This window comes from Rhea americana, unplaced genomic scaffold (assembly GCF_003343005.1).
Source record: "Rhea americana isolate MKP2758 unplaced genomic scaffold, rheAme1 scaffold_14, whole genome shotgun sequence".
Taxonomy (NCBI): Eukaryota; Metazoa; Chordata; class Aves; order Rheiformes; family Rheidae; genus Rhea; species Rhea americana.
Window position 1 is genome coordinate 63,620 of NW_028185483.1, and position 19,181 is coordinate 82,800.

Genomic DNA, 19,181 nt, shown 5'->3' on the forward strand with positions numbered 1-19,181 from the left:
CACAAGCACAGCCTGCATGCCTGAAAGTCTATTCACTTTTTCCAGCCATGAAGAGCACATAAGATCTATTCACAAACTTCTCATCTCCTTAGATGATTCTGCTGACAGCCATGCTACCACGAGGGCTTGCTTACACCCAAGTGGAGAGCAACAGCAGCTGAGACACCAGTCTTGTGGAAGACAAACACCTGGAGGACAAGGAGACATTGGCCACAGCACACTAAACACGAGTTCAGTTTTCCCAAGAAGCTGTTCTCAAGGAGAGGAGCAGGGGAATTGTCACTGCAAAGAAAAGGGCAGAAATGTACTCTTGCTGAGCAAATCAAAGAGAAATCTATCTGACTTTGTTATTTACACAACACTAAGAATTAGAACCCATATGGGTTCTATCCATATCCATATCCAACCATATGGGCATGGTTGGATTTCAATTTTATATGTTTACTAAGCACAGAAACATAGAGGTGAGCCACACAGACACGGTCTCTGCTCTGGCTGCTCTCCCACCACTGCCAACACAAGAGAATGAGAAGAATTGCTGAAAGGCTCACAGTTACCAAAAGAAAGAGGTAGTATCTTTTTTTCTTACACACTAGCCAGCTCTCTCTGTAGAAGGGAAAGAAGGCCCAGAGGAAGAGGAAAAGAGGATGCTGCAGTGTGTGGTGGAAAGTGGTTGTCACCAAGGGTGATCTGAGACTGCTGCAGTTTGACATAGGAAGTGACCATCTGCACAACCTTCAGTCCAAAGCTTGCAAATAATGACCCAAACCTGCTCCAGGAATAAAAACAATGGAGACATAGAAAGCTCCCGCTTTCAGCCCAAGGCAAGATGTTATACCTACCCAGAGATCTTTCCAAGCTGCTGATTCTCACCCACAGCCTGAGTGCATGCGCTTGCCCCGCTCCCCTGAAACCCTTGCCCTTTCCCACTGCTTCTCTCCCCATGGCTCCTTCCTGACTCTCATAACTGTTCCTGAGTCTTTCCCCCTGCCCACAGTGCCTGCTGCCCTCCTCAGGGTATCTCCTGCAACAGGGCAGACTTGCTCCACACCAGAAGAGGCATACCCTGCTCCACAGGCAGGATGGTGTATGAGACATGCACTGCCTCCGGGGCCGGGGCAAGTAATGCCTCTGGGGCCATGGCAACAAAAGCCTCTGCAGCGGGGCTGCTACTGGTGCCTTACTTGCTATCCTACAGACATGGCAGCAAGCAGGGGGCTATACACAAAAAGTCTATCCACACAGGTTTACAACCTCCTTCAGCTACCATTAGTGGTTTCAAAAATGGCTAAAAATATTTGTCCTGTAAATGTGTGTGGGGGGGGGGATTTTACACTGCTTCTAAACGCATACCTGACTTTCTGTTGCTAGGAGAGCTAGTTACATTTGAACAGGATTCTTAGGAACCGATTGCCACAAAATATCACTGTGCGATCAGCTTTTGCTGTTTTGTTACCTCAGTGCTAGCTGGAAAGCTGTAGAGACGCAAAACCCACCCCTTCCAGCACGGACATTTCAAGCTCACACAAGCAATCTTCTGTTTATCTTTTTACATCTAGCAAATATAGAGATTAAAGTAAGCGTTAGCAGTGAAGCACACATCACCAAACTAAGAATAGTTGAATTTCTACAGTGTCTTTCATCTGAGGAACTTAGAATGACTGAAGATGAGAAGCATTATTTCTGTTGTGTAGACTGCTCTTCATCCAAGTCGTAAAAACGGGGAGCAAGAGAGTGAATTAGACGGAAAGTAACACATTAGCCACTGTAACCAGGAGGCCGTACAAGGCAATTCTGTGTCCCTGAAGTGGCATGACTCATTGCCTTTGGCCCTGTTGGAAATTTTGTTCTCATTTGTTTCACTTGAAAATGTCTATAAAATTACAAGGAAACTTGGCGGTTCTCATTGCAACATACCACATAACAGAGGGATCACCTAAGTCAAATTCACGCAGGGACAATTGATTTCTAATATATATAATATGTATATATATATATATATTTACATCAATGCCTTTTCCCCCTTGTTGATGTAGCTTAGGGAAGGCACCGCTTTCCTCAGCAGCTGCACCTCTACACTCAGGACTCATCTTCTCAGGAGCAAACTCAACCATCACTGCATTACACGCAAATTTAAAGTCAGTCAGAGCTGCAGTAAAGTCTCGTCTTGGGCACCAGGATGTCATCTAAGGCTTAGACAGCTGTCTGATACTCTTCACCACAAGAAAGCCTCATTCAGCACCTGACACCACCTCCATACCACACAGGTTGCTTTTATACACTCTGAATGTCTATACTAAAGTCTTCAGAGACAGCCCAAGTGGGAGGCAAGAAATACTTTTAGACTTCAGGACACAGCTCAAAGCATGAAGAAGATGCAGCTGCTCAAAAGTAGCTAAGTCCTGGTGCTCCCCTCCTCCTCCATTCAGCTCACCACTTCTGCTAGTCCTTTACAAGCCCTTGGTTCAGGACTGAGTCCATTGCACAAGAGGTGCTGGCCAGCTGCTGCAGGGTCAGGGGCAGCCCTCACTTACTCAGCGCTCCTGTCTCAGCTGACAGCCATCGCATCATCTGGGCTGGCACATCTGCTGCTCCACAACCGTAGGCAGAAAATAACAACAAAAGCCTTGAAGGTTGCTCCTTGGAGGATGAACCAGCAATTTCAGCAGTCTGCAAGCCTCTGTAAGCTTCTAAAATAGCCCTTCACAACATGCAACCAGACCGCAGCCAAAACATCCACAGGTGCTGATGTACCGGCTATATCACAGCACCATTTGTAGCCTGCACTCTTCAACTCCACACTCACATCTGGAAGTACAGCAGAAAACATGCTGTGACTTGCAAGGCATTAGGTTTGCAGAAGATTTTTAAAATACAGGGTTTCCCCCCACACACACACACAACTTGCTGCAGAGCAACAGCCTCAAGGACAGATTCCAATTAAAACGCAGTGAGAACTGCTCATTTTTGCTCGGTTTTGAGGCCTTAATACCTTCCATCCTTTTTTTCTACTGCCTGAAATAAGGCACTCTACACCCACATGTAAGTGAGGGATGTTTTCCACAATTTATCTTCATTCAGACCAAGCCTGCATCTATCTCATTTAGTACATTGGTAAAATCCTGTTCTGGAAAATGCCAAAAACAGCTTTGATGCAAACATCAAGATCACTGCTCTTGTTTAAAAAAAACTCAGCCTGGAAATAAGGAGATATTCCAGTGAAAAACTAACAGAGAGAGCAAAGAATACGGGCCAGGTATACGAGCAACATATTTCCATCTTTTGGACAATGTGCTGAAACGAAACTAAGGTTTAGTTTTGGCCTCCCACAGCAGCATCAAGGCTCAGCTTCCCTTTCCGTTTCCCAGCGTTCTTCTCAGCAGCAGTATTTCCTAACTAGCTTTTACCAAATACACCACACCATCCTGAGCAGGGAGACTGCTCCCAGCTCCAGTGAGGCAACTAGACGACAAAAAAAGACACAACCGAGACTCCCTCAACAGACAGCGAAGCGCTGCGGCTCTCTCTAGAGAGCAATTCAACTTTGCAGGGTCTGGCTTGCTACTTCGCAAGGTCTGGCACCAAAACGCAGGAAAGTGTGTTTTCTTTTCTGTTTTTTGTTGGTTTTTTTACAGAACATCAAGCACTAACCTCAACAGAAACAGTAAAAGTATTACATAAAGTATCTCCTCCTAAACCAGCTTCCCTTCAGATTTTTGTAGTGGAAACACAGAGACATCCTGAGAATTAATTTTTTTTGAAAAGTAGATGGCATGATTCGTTTTGAGTCACAGGCTTCTCTAGATGAATCTAAATCACATTTGCCTGATTTACATAGCAAAACTTTCTGTTCTCTCTCTTTTTTTCTGACTTTCACTGCTGGAAAGTCAACCTGGGAAATTCAGCTGGATCATTTCTTATTTACACATCGCTGTCAAACAGATTACATGCTGTCTGCACTTTGTAAAACCTTGCTTTACTGCTGTTTGGGGGGAACCTGGACACGTAAGCAGGAGCAAAAGCCAGCGCTGCAGCCAGAGCGCAGCCAGCCACGATGCCGATGGCATGCGAGAAGCAGCATACGATCCCTTTCCACACTCATGCTGGAAAGCAGAAGTCTGCTCTCTCTTACACCATTATTCATTTAGAGCACAGTCGGAGGCTCCAAGCGTCATCACTTGCAGATTTCAGTCTAACTCAGTGGGAATTGCCCTCGTGTTGGCTCAATAGCGCAGACAGGACAAGAAAAGTAGCACGAAATGTCTCACAATGAACTAAAAGTGCTCCACTGTCCCCTAACTGCACCCAAGTGCTAGGTCTATTATGTAAAGGTGCTGTTTGGGATGATCTTTAGGACAGAGTTTCACTGTCACATTTGGCTCAGCTCCAGCAAACAAACCAGTAAGAATTCTCCCCTGTGACAAGCTGGTAAGATTTAATGCATAATTTTTTTCACACAGAACATACAACATGCCATGTATTCCAGAGCCCAGGAGATAGAAAACAGCAAGGAGATGCTGCCTTACCCTTGGTCCCTAGCTCAACCGCTCTGCCAGCTTTCTGCCCTTTACACACACCAGGTCAGGCAGCCGTGGCGTTTTTGTCTCCTGCGTTTAAGCGATTTTCTTCTTTCTGCTGCATTCTGCTTCTTGGTCTACCCTTCTACAAACTGGTCCCTGTGACCAAATTAATCTTCCCATCTTGTCTGCATGGTTCACCCACTGATGGAGATTCTTCTCAACATCTAACCCTGAATTTATTTTCAAAGGAACTAGAGCTCAGCGTGTCAGGATGCTATCCAAAATTTTGGTCCATGATAGAGTTGGCATCAACACCAAGGACTCTCCATCAGTAGTCTTGTCTTCAGGTCCCCGTTTTTCCAGTTCTCCCTGAAAAATGAGCAATCTGCCATTCCCTTGTTTGGTTTGGCTAGAAAGTGAAGAACACATCATGAGCTTTGGGAAAGTCTGCAACTGCCCAAACACCAGAAACACATGGGCAGGAGTCACCCAAGGTTCAACATAATTTCAGACAATTGTTGTTCCTAACTAAGTTTTTTTTTAAAATGATTGTGGATTTTGGGTTTTTTTAAGAGAAGGTGTCAACATAGCTGAACTGGGTTTTTTTGTTCCATTACAACTTCCCCAGCAGTTAGGACAGTGGCACAGCTGGCCCCAAGCATCCATTTGAAAAGGAGATTTGAGGAAGAGGTTGCAGAGTCCCTGGGAGTGCTTGGGGCCTGGCAGTGACACCCGTGGCCAAGCTACAGTCCTTCACATATCAGCAATGTCTTTTGCAACCAGAAGCATCTCTAGCAGTGTCAGGTATTGAAATTTTTCAAAACGATTAAAGATAGCAACTCCACTAATTTTATGGGGTACATTTGCATACATCTTCAATACAAGCACAGATTTTAAAAGCCCATTCCCAAAGGACAGAGCACATAAATCTACTCAGGGCACATTGGAAAGCTGACACATACCCTTTAAATCCAGTCCTCTTCAAAGAGCTTTATGGAGCCAGAGACTAGCAGGGAACTGAGAAATGTAAAATCAATCTCACCACTGACAGTAGTAAGTCAGAATAAAATATGTCATGAAACAATCCAAATAAACTGCTGTCTGCTCACCATCACCACAGGCTGAGCTACTAATAACATGGCCAGGACAATCTCAGGACCACATTCAGCCTCTCAACAAATGCACAGTTTCCTATGAAACATATGCTGGCCAAGCCATGCTCTTAGACTGAGATTTCTTTTATTTTTCAAGGGCCTATGCTGTCTAGAGTACCAAACGCATCCTAATTCTCCTCAGCTTTCTGAGGTAATGCCCATTGCTCAGAATTTTACTATTTCAGGCAACAAATTTCCATGGCCTTCGCTGAAACGCAGGCCCTCTCTCATTCTAAAGTCTTACACCTAAAACTCAGCACTTTAAGCTTATGTTTCAGTTCTCCAACTTGCTTGTGGCTGAGTTGCCATAAATCGAGGAAAGTTCCTTACTCACCTTTTCCAGCTGATCTGCCCTCACAGGCTGCAACCCAGGCAGGAGCTCAGCCCTTGGCTGGGGCAGGGGAAAGGCCATCCTGCCAGCAACAGCCCCAGGAGCAGCTGTGGCCATCACACATGTCCCAGCATGGCCCCGCAGTCTTCCTGCTCATAATCCCCAGCCCCATCTATGTGACTCAGCACGGCACCTGGCCTCCTACCCACTTTCATCTATCCTTGGCATGCAGGAACTTTCCTCACCTGCCTTCCTCCATCCGTGCAGTCGCCTCTTCTCAGGGCTGTTTCCCCTTTGCTAGAGAGCCAAGCCGGGACTCTTCGGAGAATCAGCCCCCGATTTCCCACATCAGTGAGAAAAGGCTGCTTTTTTCTTGTATGTTGAAAGGCACGGGACTGAGTCACCTTTCTTCTTTCTCATTTATGCAAGCAGGGACACCCAAAGGTAGTATGTGTACCCAGAGGTAGAGAACACGGTGCTCGCAGAAAAAGGTAAAGAACAGCACGGTAATGAAATGACTCTGTGTAACATGAAAACATAGCTTTTGTTTCCGTCGTCAAGGAAGGTTTATTGTGTGGCATTGAGATCTCATTCTCTATTGCTGCCCCAAAGGACACCTGGTAGCAATTTCAGCAGCCAAATGCCACCCAGTTGCCTCTTGCATCTCAGTGCAGAGCAAACAGGCAACCAGATATGCCTGTTTGGTAAGAAAGTACTTTAGGACACAATCCTTCATTACTGGCAGACTGCAGAGAGACTGCTGAGAAGTGTGCCCACCTCCAAGCTGCAGCCCACCACGAGGAACGCACAAGGCTGCAATGCTTGGGATCACATAGGCTGCTCCTCAACACAGCCAGTTCCCAGGTTCGTGCCTTAGTCTTGTCCTCTCCCCTTCCTTGCAGTGATAAGCCCTGAGAAGCCCTTGCAAGCTGTAGTTAGGTGATGAAGGTAAGCCATGCACTTTCTGCTCTCTATGTGCTCAGCAGCCAAAGTGCCTCTGCCCTCCCTCCACTGTGCCTGACCCACCTGGAGGGGAATGGATTTTAACTTCCAATTATTGCTCCAGGAAGAGACTTGGTTGAGATGTGACACGCTCTGTGTATGCTAATTAAGCTGCAGTTGCAGAGGTTTGGATTTGCCTTGATCACAGATTTGATCTAATGTATGTTTCACAACTTTATGAAGAAGAGAAAGAATGGAAGAAACAATTTGCTGAATCCTAGAACAATTTACTCAGAAGAAATCTACTGTCAACTCTGCAAAGTGAAATAGAGTAAGACTATTAAAAAAAATCCTGCAATAAGAAAAACAGTTATTCTAACACTTTCCCTGCCTCCCCCCTTAATTCAGATCACAAGCCTGATTGCTAAACAAGCATCAAAGCTATAGCTCTAGTTACTTTTGCTTCAGTGATTGTGGTTATTTACAAAAAAATGCTCAAGACCAGAAAAATTTTATGCTAAAATGTTTAAATACTCGACTTTAGAACTGCTTACCAGAAAAACAACAGGAAAAGGATGTGGCCTGATAAATGAAGTTTGTAACAATTTCATCAGTGTTGTATTTATTCATATGAATTTCATTTTGCTAAGAATTAATACTCATTAATTCTGAGAAGTCCAAAGTGTACCTCTATCACCGCACATTTTTAGCAGTTAAACGTGATCCACTTTCAAGCAGAAAGACAGACCTTCTTAATTCACGGCCGATAATCCTCGCTAAGTTCTTCAAATCTTTTACTGAAGGTGCAGAAAAAAGAAAATCCATCAAAACATTCACAGCTTGTGAAAGACTAAACACAGCTCATGTCTTCACAAGACTCCTCCTTTCTTCTCCCATTAGCAGCAGAAACCTGCGCGTGCTCACATACTCATAGCAGGCATTAAAAGGCAGCGGCAGCTATTCTTCGTGCCAGCGCAGGAAGGGGGAGAGACAGGGCACACCGCTGCTGCGATTCTCTTGCTGTGCCACTCTCTTCCCACCACCTCCACTGCACCAACAAGCACCTCCACAGAGGCAGAAAGAGAGGGCGGAAGGCTGTGAAGAAAGAAAAATGCAGCTCCTGGTGCTAACTCCTACCCAAGTCCCACCAGTGGAAGAAAACACCCTGCCAGGCCACGGGAAGAGCCATGCCTCTGTCTGTAGTGACTACATATCTAATTGCATATATACCATAGCATATAGCTACTGCTCTATTATATATAGATATATATATATATATTTTTATATATATATATTTATATATATATAGTTATAGAGTGTACAGACAACCTAAGCATTTCTGTCAGCATTAATCTCTCCCTCCCTAGCCCTGCAGAGCAGGGATACTCTGCGCCCACAGCAAGGACAGATGGAAAAACTTGGAGAAGGGAAAGTAGGAAGTGCAAAAAATCTCTCATAACTTGAGCTGACTCTGTGCTGGTAACAAAAAAAAAATCCTTTTTACATATTTATTTATTTATTTAATTAATTCTAGAGACACGAGTAACTGAAACACAAATACCCAAAAAGGCAAAACTGAACCAGAGGGGCAGCACGCAGAGGGTGTGATGTGCATCCAGCTTGCCTCGGCAGGACAGCACTGCTGATGCTCAGCAGCGCAGACATCTGCCTACCTTCCCAGTCTGGTATTTGTGCCACACCAGAAAGGGTCATCAAACCCACTGGCTACCCCTTTCTTCTCACAGTTATCGTCTTCCATCCCTCCCCAAGAGCAGCCAAGGAGCTCTATCATGCTGGGTGCATCAGCTGTCCGGGGACAACAAGATGGGGGTGACTGCCACTGTTCTGCTTTTACATCCTAGAAAGGATAAATGGCCACAAATTTGGCCTGAGTAAACAGCTGAATTTAGAGTGGAAGAAAGTATAAAGGAAATATTAGGAGGAGTAATAGGATGGAAAACTTTTACTTGTAGACTTGATATAAAACTGTCATTTACACAACGCAAAAATAGAAAATGTTCTATTAAATTGCATTTCTTCTAGACACAATGTTTCAAAGCCAGTGGAATAATACACAATGATGCTAACAACTGGCTTCAGGAAGAACTGGTTCCTTAAAACCGGTTATTTAAAGCTATTTCTTGTGACAGTGCTCAAACCTTTCTCTCCTCAGTCTAAAGTACTAAGGGCCACAGACAATTAGATCTGTCACTTGCTATATCATTTTCTAAATATATTTTAAAGTCTGTCAGTTATATCCTGAATGTGGTTCAAGAAATGTTTTTCTAAACACAATGTGACAATAAAATTATTCTGCATGTATAGCCTCACAAACATCACACTACTTCAGTTCCTCATTTTTAGGTAAATGAACATTAAAGGGATTATTCGAATTACCAAACTCTAGGGGTCACTGGCTTGCTAACTTCTTCTTCAGCCACTTTGGTTCCCTGATTTGGTTTACCACATAGCTACATGAGCAGTTGTGCCAGCCAGCAAGGCAGGAACAATCAAGCAACTGCTGCTCAAATTGGTTAAAAAAGTCCTGTCAGATGTACATCATCAAGTTCACACTAGGTTCCTACCCTGAGTGTCCAGCAGAAGAACCTTCCTCCACCCCAGCTCCCTGGGGAGCTCTCCTTATTCACCTCCCCCTACGCCAAGCAACGTGAAGATGCCCATGAGGCAAAAGCCCATGAGGCTTTTGAAGGCAGCAAAGTCAAAAGTATGACTGGAACTTAGCAGTTCCTTTTCTGAACCCAAATTTAGTCATTGCACACTAGTGCTTTTGAGAAGAGCGAGTAGCTCAGAAGCCAACCCTTGTGACAGTATCTGCAGCCTAATGCACACAGCAGCGTTCCCAGGAGGGACACAAAGCTTTGGACATCACCTGCTTCTCTGGAATTTCACATCAGCACGGAAGTAACATGAGACTGACCTTCCTTCAGTGTAAACTTCTTGTGGCTAGCAATCACAGCTACAAAAATCAGTTACAGGGGCAGCTCCAATAAAAAGACACTTTAAAGTACTAATTGTATCAATGGTGAACAAATTAGAAATGTGTGAAAAGGAAGCAAAAATGTGCTAAAGTAAGACTTTTCACTGATCCGGATACATGTGGGAGGCCACACATGTTTCACATGGGAAAGAGCAAGTGCATTCACCACTGCTTAACAGTAGTCTAAACACTATCACCAGCAGCACCACAACAGGCTTTAGCTTAACCAGACTGAAGTTACAGCACCTTTGCCTATGATGAGAGAAAATCTGTTTGCAATGCAAGGCAAGTAAAGTAAAGAAAGCCTTTTGTTAAATACACGATGGATTCTTGGCCAAAGAAACCAAATATTTAGATGTACAGAGTTCCAAGCCGGATGGTTTTAATAGCCATAATAATGGAAAAAAAGAGATGGTGAATTACAAGTGTTTAGCAAATTTCCATGATATGTCAGGTGACCAAGCGATAATGCTTCTGCACAAACACCGTACCACTAACACTCTACAGCAGTGCAAGATCTGCTTGAAGGCCACTTCCTGAGTTCAGTTACGGGGAAAAAAAGAGGGAGATAAAACACATTCTTCTCCTAATCCTCATTGAAATCTGCATACAACACAACTATAGAGACTACACTGCTTTTACCATAAATAAACAGCCTCACCCTAAGTAAAGTGTTCTTGAAGTTAAATAGATTGAGGCTCAAATGAATTAAGAGATCATTGTTCTATGGTTTGATATATGGAAAATGACATCAGGTACCTGTTGTCTTATTCTTGATTACTTCTCTTGTCTTGCATATACATAGACTAGTCATTTCCAAAGAATGCAGGACTTCTGGAAGGCACGTAAACATCCATATACAATCAGTGCAATGCTATCTCTCCTGGGCTGCACAAAGGGAGCTGGTCCGAGGGAACGATCACCCTAAAAATAATGTGTTGGCCTTAGGAGGAAGGTATCTGAATCTGGGAAACTCCACCCCACTGCAGGTTACTTGCATCACCTTTTTTTTTCTGCTTCAGTTCCCCTACTGGTAAAGGGGGGAAGACAATAGACCTTACCTATGACACCAGGATACTTGTATTTAGGAAAGGATGCAAATACCCAGCCACGGAAACACTGACTGTGCAAGAACAGTGTGGGGCATCATGATTTCATGTGCAGACACTCAAGCTGCCTCCAAAGGTCCTGATTAGGCACAGCGAGCACTGTGCTACCTCAGCACAAAGCTCTGAACAGCTAATATTTGATAAACAGGGTATAAGGTTAGTGAAGCACCAAACTTACATGGCCAGGCTGCTGCCGGGACCTGAGCCAACTGCAGCATTTTACTGGGCAGCACTGCTCTGCACACTGCACACATAGCTGAAGGCAGGTAGAAAGCAGTAGCCTTCCCAAGAAAAGCAATTTTATTAACACCCAAATCCTCTACAGGTGCACTATACCTCCACTAATAGCAGAGACATTAAATCCAACTAGTATGTCATGATATAGTGAACACACACATTACTGCTGGCCTGTTAATGACATGCTATACTATAACTTGCCTTTTGGCACAGCACCTTCCTACACAGCTGACATAACGAAGTAATACATCAAAATACAAAGACAGCAAAATGAATTGCAAAAATAAAATAAAGTTTCTACTTTTTTTTTTCAAGTATTTTCCCCAAGGAAAATATTTTTACATCAAAATGACATCAGTAAATATGCATGAAAAAATAGTGTTACCAAACTCTGATTACTCTGACTTTACTTCTGACTAACATCTCTTGATGCTAACAGCCTGACAAGATCCACTCAGAGATCTGCTATCCTTCAATTTTAGGAAGACTAAAAGCCATCATCGACCTGACAACCTACCTGCTGTTTCTGTTAACAAACAAACCATCTAACTTTTCCTTGATCCTCATCTAACCAGCTAACAAACAAACCATCACTACTAAATGCTAGAAAGTTTAAGTTGTAATATCATATACAAAATTTTAAAAATATATATTCCTGAAGCACTGTTTGTTAGGCAACATAATTCATACCTATCCAATTGATTCCCCTAAAATACTAAAGAAATGCCAATATGCATGAATAAAACTGCTATTTTCAGTACAAAAATGTTAGAATTGTCTGCTAAATAGACACGTGTATCATGTTAAATGCATTGCATACATCTCTAAGATACCATGAGAAAAAAAATGTAGGAAACGGAAAGAGGAAAGTCACTACTAGAATTTAACTGAGAGGTTTTATAACCAACCTTTTCTTATTTTTGTTCTCCTAAGCAATGCCAGCAAGAAGATCCCTGTTTCTTAAGCTCTTCCCCTGCACGTCTGCTGTTGGATGCTGTCAAAGACAGGACACCGTATTAGATGCATTTTTTTCTCTCACTTAAACATCTACTCTTATCTTCTTGTTTAGTTAATTACCTTTTGCAATGACCCGCAACCATCTTCCATCCCGGGCTGAGGGTCCAACCGCTCTGGTTCAGGGGCGCCGCGTGGGATCTGCCACGGATCTGCCCGCCACGAGCCCGGCGCCAAGCGCAGATACCCCGCAACACGGGCAGCCCAGCTGCCTGGAAACGCGTAGAAGTACCTTTTGGACGGGCATTCAAGCTGCGTAGCTACTTCCCTAGGGATGCATATGCATTTCAACTGAGGAAAGTAACACGAAAAGTCTCCTTGGCCGTCCTTGTCTTCAGTTGCTGGTTCTTTCCCAGCTTGCCAAATTACAGCTGATTTTTCATGTTGGGGGGGGCAGGAGTCTTTACTATTTTGCAGGTTTGTATGGTCTGCTTGGAATTAATTTATTCGGGCAAAAAGGCCGTTTCAGGCCTTTCAAAGGTAATTATGAGTTGAAGGCAAATGTAACTAACAGTATGTGTAGAAAAAGGTTATACAAGTATCTCGGCGGTGTCACAGCATCCCCGTGAAGCGGCAGCCGGGCTCCCAGCTGGGGCACGCGAGCTCAGCCTGGGCACCTGCTCCAGCCATTTCGAGATTAACCTCAAGCGCAAAAGCTGCTGCCGGAGAGACTGAGACCTCCAAACCGCCGCCAGCTGGTGCTGCCGGTCCCCACGCCGGGCCCGAGAGCTCAGCAGGACAGGGCCTGAGGGGGCTCGAGAGGAATGCCCGCACTGCTGGAGTTTTAGATCGAAACGTGTGCGTGGAATTTCACCAGTCTCCACAGTGTCGTCGGGCAGAAAGCCTGTCCCCTCCACCGAGAGCTTGCGTCAGCGCAGAAAAAAAGCAGAAAACGCCTTTCCCGCGGGAGCGGCCTCCGCAGCGCTGTGCTGCCCCCTGCCACAGGAAAGCCCTCGGCGCCATTTCGCGTGCCCGCTCGTTGCCGCCGCGGCCGCAAGATGGCGCCGCCGCACAGCGAACGGCGCCGCGGCCGCCGGGGCTGGAAGCGCGGCGAGAGCCGAAGGGCACCGGGCGGCAGCCGCGGGGTGGCTGGAGAGCCCAGAACAGGGCGATGCTGTCTGCGGTCCCAGGGCCCCCGCGGGCAGGATCACGTGTGGCCCGGGACGCGTCTCTAGCCCTCGAGACCAGCCCAAAAGGGGATGTGAAACAGCCCCTTCCTCGGGGAAGGGGAACCGGCGGCGCGCTCGGAGTCACTCCGAGTGGGCCACGGCACCCTGGCGCAGCCGCCCAGACCTGCGTCTGGCACCCCGCCGCCCGCAGAGCTTTGCCCCTTGGGCTTTCTGTTGTTCAGAAAAATCAGTTCATCTGAAACACCTTGGGGAAAGCCCAAGCACTGTCTCTCTTCCTTTCCACCCCTCTTCCCCCTCTTCCACGAGCCCGTAGCTCGGGCTCAGCCAGGACGACGCTCCGTTGGGATTTTCAGGGGCGCAGGCAGAGGACGGAGACAAACCGCCCTTCGGTCCTTCCTCCTCCGGGCTGAGGCAGGTGTGAAGGCCCGTGGCGGGGCCAAACGCCTCTTCCCGCGGCCTCGGCGCCACGGTGCTCTTCCCGCCGCCCCGCCGTGCCAACACCCTTTCGAGTAACGCTCATCTCCGCCGTTAAAATACCTGCGTGACACGAACACATCGCTGCTGAAAACCTCTACGAAAATCCCCTTCCCCCCCCCCCCCCCCCGCATGGTGTCATAAAAAGTGCGAGAAACGATGACGACAGTACCTCGGGTTTTAGCTTGAAGCACATTTTCGCAGCTAACACTCCACCCACAGATGTTAAATACAGTTTATAAAGTCCAGCCCCGTAATAACATCGCACACAGGGCCAGCCTGCCTGGCCAGCAATTCCCTCTCTCTTACTGGAAACTATTTTTAAGGGGTGACTCAGAGGTGCTGGCTCCGCAAGGAAACCTCTTTGCGCCCTTCAACGAGCTCAGTGTACGCAGCGCGCGTGCACCAGCGGGCGCCTCGCGTGCAGCCCGCTCCACCGCCTTAAAAGAAAACACGACACTCGGGAAGCACAGCAAAGGGGGAAGAGTCCGCGGCCAGAACGACGGACGGCCCAGAGGTAAGCCGGTAACACAGCGATCAGATGCTTCCCCGGTAGCGAAACCTTGCCTTAAAAGCTGTCTTCTTGCTACAAGATCTGAAAAGTATATATATTTTACCTAGCTTGCTTTGCCTGTAGCATCACTGGCTTTTTATTTCTTTTGGGAAGAAACAGAGCTACTCTTTGGCATTTGTGCTTGAAAACATTTTGTTTTGTTTTGTTTAGAAATCTGCAAAACAGATGCTAGTCTGAAATGCCTTTCTGTCACAACAAAATTTAATCTCCAGCAGAAGTCCTGCTATAGAGCTGAAATTTTATTTCTTTGTTTTATTCCTCTAGACCCAGAATTTCCTAGATACCCTTCATACCAAAAAAAAAAAAAAAAAAAAGGTAAATACTAATGAAATCTCCTATACAGGCAGTTGAGTAGAGGACTTTGTCAATATTTATCACTTCACGGTAATTCCCAAGTTAGCTTGTCATCCCTGGACGCCCAGCGATGAGTTTGCTCCTGAGAAGTGTTTTGCAGGAGGGCAGCTGCCCCTGGGGTAAATGCACATCTGGCCGGCAAAGCAGAATGAAACCTTTACTGGCTTCAGCAAGGCAGAAGATACGGGTCCCTGAACCTGCCTCAGTCAGAAATCTGCCTTTGTGCACCCATATCCCTGCCACCATCCCATTTTCATACTCACGCTGTATTTCTGGGGCTAGTTTGCTCACTTCTGTAATCTAAGCTAACGATTTACATTTCCCTGCATCAGTGCTTTCTTAAAGGAGCAAACAGCAAACCTGCATCTGCCCTCTAACAATATTTGCTGGTTTTTAGGTAACATACATTTCCTTTGTGCAGATCTTCTGTCAAACCACAGAGCAGGACAGCTTACCTCTGAAACACTGTGGGAGTGATTTGATCTGAGGAACAGGAACTTTTGCTTCACAGCTGACGACAAAAAGCCAAATCTAAAATGAAACGACATCAAGATCAGTAACTCAAGTAGAAAAGGAATTAGCTAGAAGCAAAAATAATTTCACAGCAGCAGATGAAGGTAATTTCTAATCAACAAAAGAAAGGTCTTTAAAATCATTCATTTAAAGGTTATAGTCGCTGTGAAAGAACTGTTCAGAATAAAGGACAAGGTTTTCCTGTGTATTTGCATTTGCAAGTGATTCTGCCAGAGAGCAGGATTGCAGGAACAGATTAGAGCCTCTCTGTTTTCCATAAGGAGAGCCTCTGAGCGTGAGCTCACACTAGCCCCCTTTCCCAAAGATGGGAAGTGAATTTCTTCAAGACTCTTACCCAGAGGGTACCTACCTCGATGTTTTTAGTTGCTTGTTTGGTGAGGGGAAACAAGCTGCAAGTTTGCTGCCACCTCTGTCTCCACAGACAGCAGTTTGTCAGCTGTGTTAAGTTTGGCTGGTTTAGGCAGAAGCTCATTTTTGTTTTAAAGACCTAACCTCTGCTAGAAATAGTCTGTTTTGAGATTTCCTGACTGCTTCCTTTCAGCAAGCCTTCCGGAAAGGCCAGATGTAACCACAGCCTTGTAGGCCAGGGGCAGTGGAAAGGTGCACAGGATAGCAATGACTGTTTGGGGTCCTCACATAAATGAATTTGAGGGGCCCTGGTGCTCTGGGCTAAACCTTGCAGTGAGATCCCTTGGCACAAGGCAGCTCCACATTACTGAGAGCTTGAACTGGACACATGGCAGTCGGAGGGGAAAAAATATCTCTAGGTCTGTGGAAGCCTACTGACCTCAGTAGCCTTTGTGCCAGGTCTTAAATGTGACATTCATTCTTCTTTGTGGTGAATATGATCTTCTTCTTTTCCAGTACCTGTGGAGATATGAATGATACCCATACTCAGAGCAGTATCAGTGCTACAGTAGAACTGTTCCAGCTGATTGTGTACACTCCCACCTTTACTCTGGGATTGCTGTTCAATGTGATGGCTTTGTCATTCCTGTTTCTTAAGGTTAAAAGGCTCACTGAATCTACAGTCTACATGGTAGCCCTTATTTTCCTGGATACTTTGCTGCTGTTTACTCTTCCTTTTAAAATTATTTCCTATCACCTTCAGAACAACTGGAACTTGGGGTCTGTGTTCTGCTCAGCCTTGGAAAGTCTTTACTTTGTAAACATGTATGGCAGCATCCTCATTTCCCTTTGCATCTGCATAGACCGGTACATTGCTATCCAGCACCCTTTTGTGGCTCCCGTACTACGATCCACCAAGAAAGCTGCTGTGGTTTGTGCTGTCATCTGCCTGGGCATCTCAGCTGGGACTGCCTCTACTTTCCAACTACACGGACAGGACCACAACTTCTCATCTTGCTTCCATAACTTCTCCAAAAGTACATGGGAAAACAAAGGATTGTTTAGCGCCTTGGAGACTACCTTCCTTTGCAGCTTGGCAACGATGACCTTCTGCACCATCCAGACCGTCAGATGTTTGAGAAAGCGCAAAAAGCCTGACAACCCCCAAATGTACACCAACAGGGCAGAGAAGATAGTGGTGACAAATCTCGTCACGTTTGTGGTCTGTTTCACTCCTTACCACGTGGCATTCCTCTTGTATTTTTTGGTAAAGAATAATGTCATTCACAACAGTTTTCAGCAAGCCCTACGAGCCGTCCTTCAGGTCACACTTTGCTGGGCAAATATGAACTGTTGTCTGGACGGGGTCTGCTATTATTTTGTCTTAAAGGAATCTTTGGAAGACCCATTGCAAAACAGTCAAAAAGCATCCAGGCGAAAGCGTTGAGCTATGTGCTGCACAGTGGTCACTCGGAATGCCTGCCTGGAAAGCGTCACCGTGCCAGGCAGGCCTGCCGCTCACTGCAAGCACATCAAAGGCCACCACCTGCCGATGTCCTAGGGCCTACATACACCATATGGCAAACAGGCACACCTCCTTAGATACAGACAAAAAAACTGCTCTCAAAAAAAAGTGACTGCTTGAAACATCACTGATGGATGAAGATGCTTTGGTTGATGCTGCAGGGTCCTGAACCACTTAGATAAATGATTTACTTAAAATACTCAGGTCTGAAAATATCTCAGGAAAATCTGCTCCTACTTTATCTATCTTGCATAATGTTTTGTGTTGGCATTTATGGGTAAAAAGAAACTGAATGATTTTCTATAAATGGTCATACATATCTCTTTGGATGTGATTCCTTTTTACTTTGAAGAAAGCTTTATTCACTTTAGAAGTGGGAGCAAGAGGAAGGACAGCACTGAAGCATGGCTCTACCCCGCTTCTTGCACCAAGCAGCACTTTACTCTGTAAGTAGGTTCAGTGACCTGAACACGCGGTCCTTGTGCAATGCAGTTTTTCTTTGTGTACAGAAAACTGCAAAGTCTGGCTCTAGATTTGTGCCCAGATATTCAGCTCCATGCCTGAAACCTTTAGGATAATGTCCCCCAGCCACATCCTTTCCTCCTTCCTGAACAACAGAGCACATGATTTATTTAAAATCATTAAAAATGTGATTATTTCTCACCAAAAGCAAGGTTGTCTGGTGTTGTCCAATTTGCAGCAGAGGAAATAGAAGTACCTTTGCTTGCAACAAGCTGTTTACTCCTGGGCTGAACCCAGTCTATGTTTTTATGCAGACTCATTGGGAAACTTAGGCCACCAATCTTATTCTGCCCTGGACAATATTTGGGAGCATCTTTCACCCTCCCTGTCCACACCTCATCTGCAAATCTCCCCAGGCCTTCAGTCACTACGGGCTTGGGCTGCAGATAAAGAAAGACTCAGCATTTATGGTAGAAAGATTCAGACTGAATTCTATTGTCTTACCCCCCCCCTCATCACACATGCTTGCACAAATGCACACTCACCTGGCAGGCTTAATTTTGCAAGCACTGTTTAAAATACTGGGTTTGTAAATGCAAAGGCAGCTGTAAGTTAATGCAAGTATGGCAAGGATGTCCTGCCATGACTCCACCACGTGCCTTCTTGTGTAACGTGTGCCCCTTCTTTCGTGACAGGTCCTGCCCTACCACATCCCCCTACTCTATACTGTTCCCACCATCTCACATCCTCAGATAGCTAAGATTTACATTCCAACTGTCCCAGTCCTAGTCTGGACTCCTGCACATGTCTCATCAATTCCTCTTTCCTGCTCGCCAGCTTCTCACACGTCCACTCTTTCCCAGTTGGCTACAAAACCTAGTTTCATGAACCTAGCCAAACCAACCAAGAGCATGAAATAAAAAGTCTGAGCCAAACGTCATGGCAAATACATGAACATGAAAGAACAGTCCTCACCTTACTGAGCAATAAGGCAGCTCTGATCCCCCAAGCAGCAGCCAGCAACATAGGATCCTGGGGGAAAACAACTGTTAAGATTTCAAAGGAAGCTGAGCACTACCAACAAACAAAGCAATAAAAAATAATCTGCCAGTTAGTTACTTCCTACCAGTGCTCCCAGGCATGCAGATAACCCAAGCAACAATCTGCACTCAGCCCAAGGAGAAGGGCTCGCTCCCATCGGAGCAACACCGTGGCCGGCTGGAGCTTCCCGGCATTCTGAGCAGGATGGGACATGGCAGGGGGTCTCCAGTCGAGCCCCAGCACTGTGCTCCCCCTGCGCCGGGCACCAGCCTTCGACTCCGTGGCAGCCTGGTGGTGAGTCGTTGCATATGCTCTGGGCGTAGGTCCAGCCCTGCAGCCCAACCCCATGTCTGCAAGCACAGAGCTACCCAGAAAAGGTGACATTAAGGAGCACTGAGCACCTGCCTCAGGTATTCATCAAAAAGAGATTATCA

General features: G+C 45.7%; 1 protein-coding gene and 1 long non-coding RNA gene across 2 annotated transcripts in view; one reads left to right on the forward strand and one right to left on the reverse strand.

Annotated features, from left to right (window-relative positions):
• Positions 1 to 15,370, reverse strand: part of LOC146599364 (uncharacterized) — a 48,954-nt gene extending 33,584 nt beyond the window's left edge. The window contains exon 1 of the long non-coding RNA XR_014895000.1: positions 15,293 to 15,370. This is a non-coding gene — a long non-coding RNA (uncharacterized LOC146599364). The remainder of the gene's footprint in view (positions 1 to 15,292) is intronic.
• Positions 15,371 to 15,403: 33 nt separating this feature from the next.
• Positions 15,404 to 17,856, forward strand: LOC146599366 (G protein-coupled receptor 55-like). Its single transcript, XM_085298518.1, has 2 exons — positions 15,404 to 15,454; positions 16,236 to 17,856. Exon 2 carries the CDS (start codon positions 16,249 to 16,251, stop codon positions 17,164 to 17,166), a length of 918 nt encoding a protein of 305 aa, XP_085154644.1. The 5' UTR covers positions 15,404 to 15,454; positions 16,236 to 16,248; the 3' UTR covers positions 17,167 to 17,856.
• The last annotated feature ends 1,325 nt before the right edge of the window (positions 17,857 to 19,181 follow it).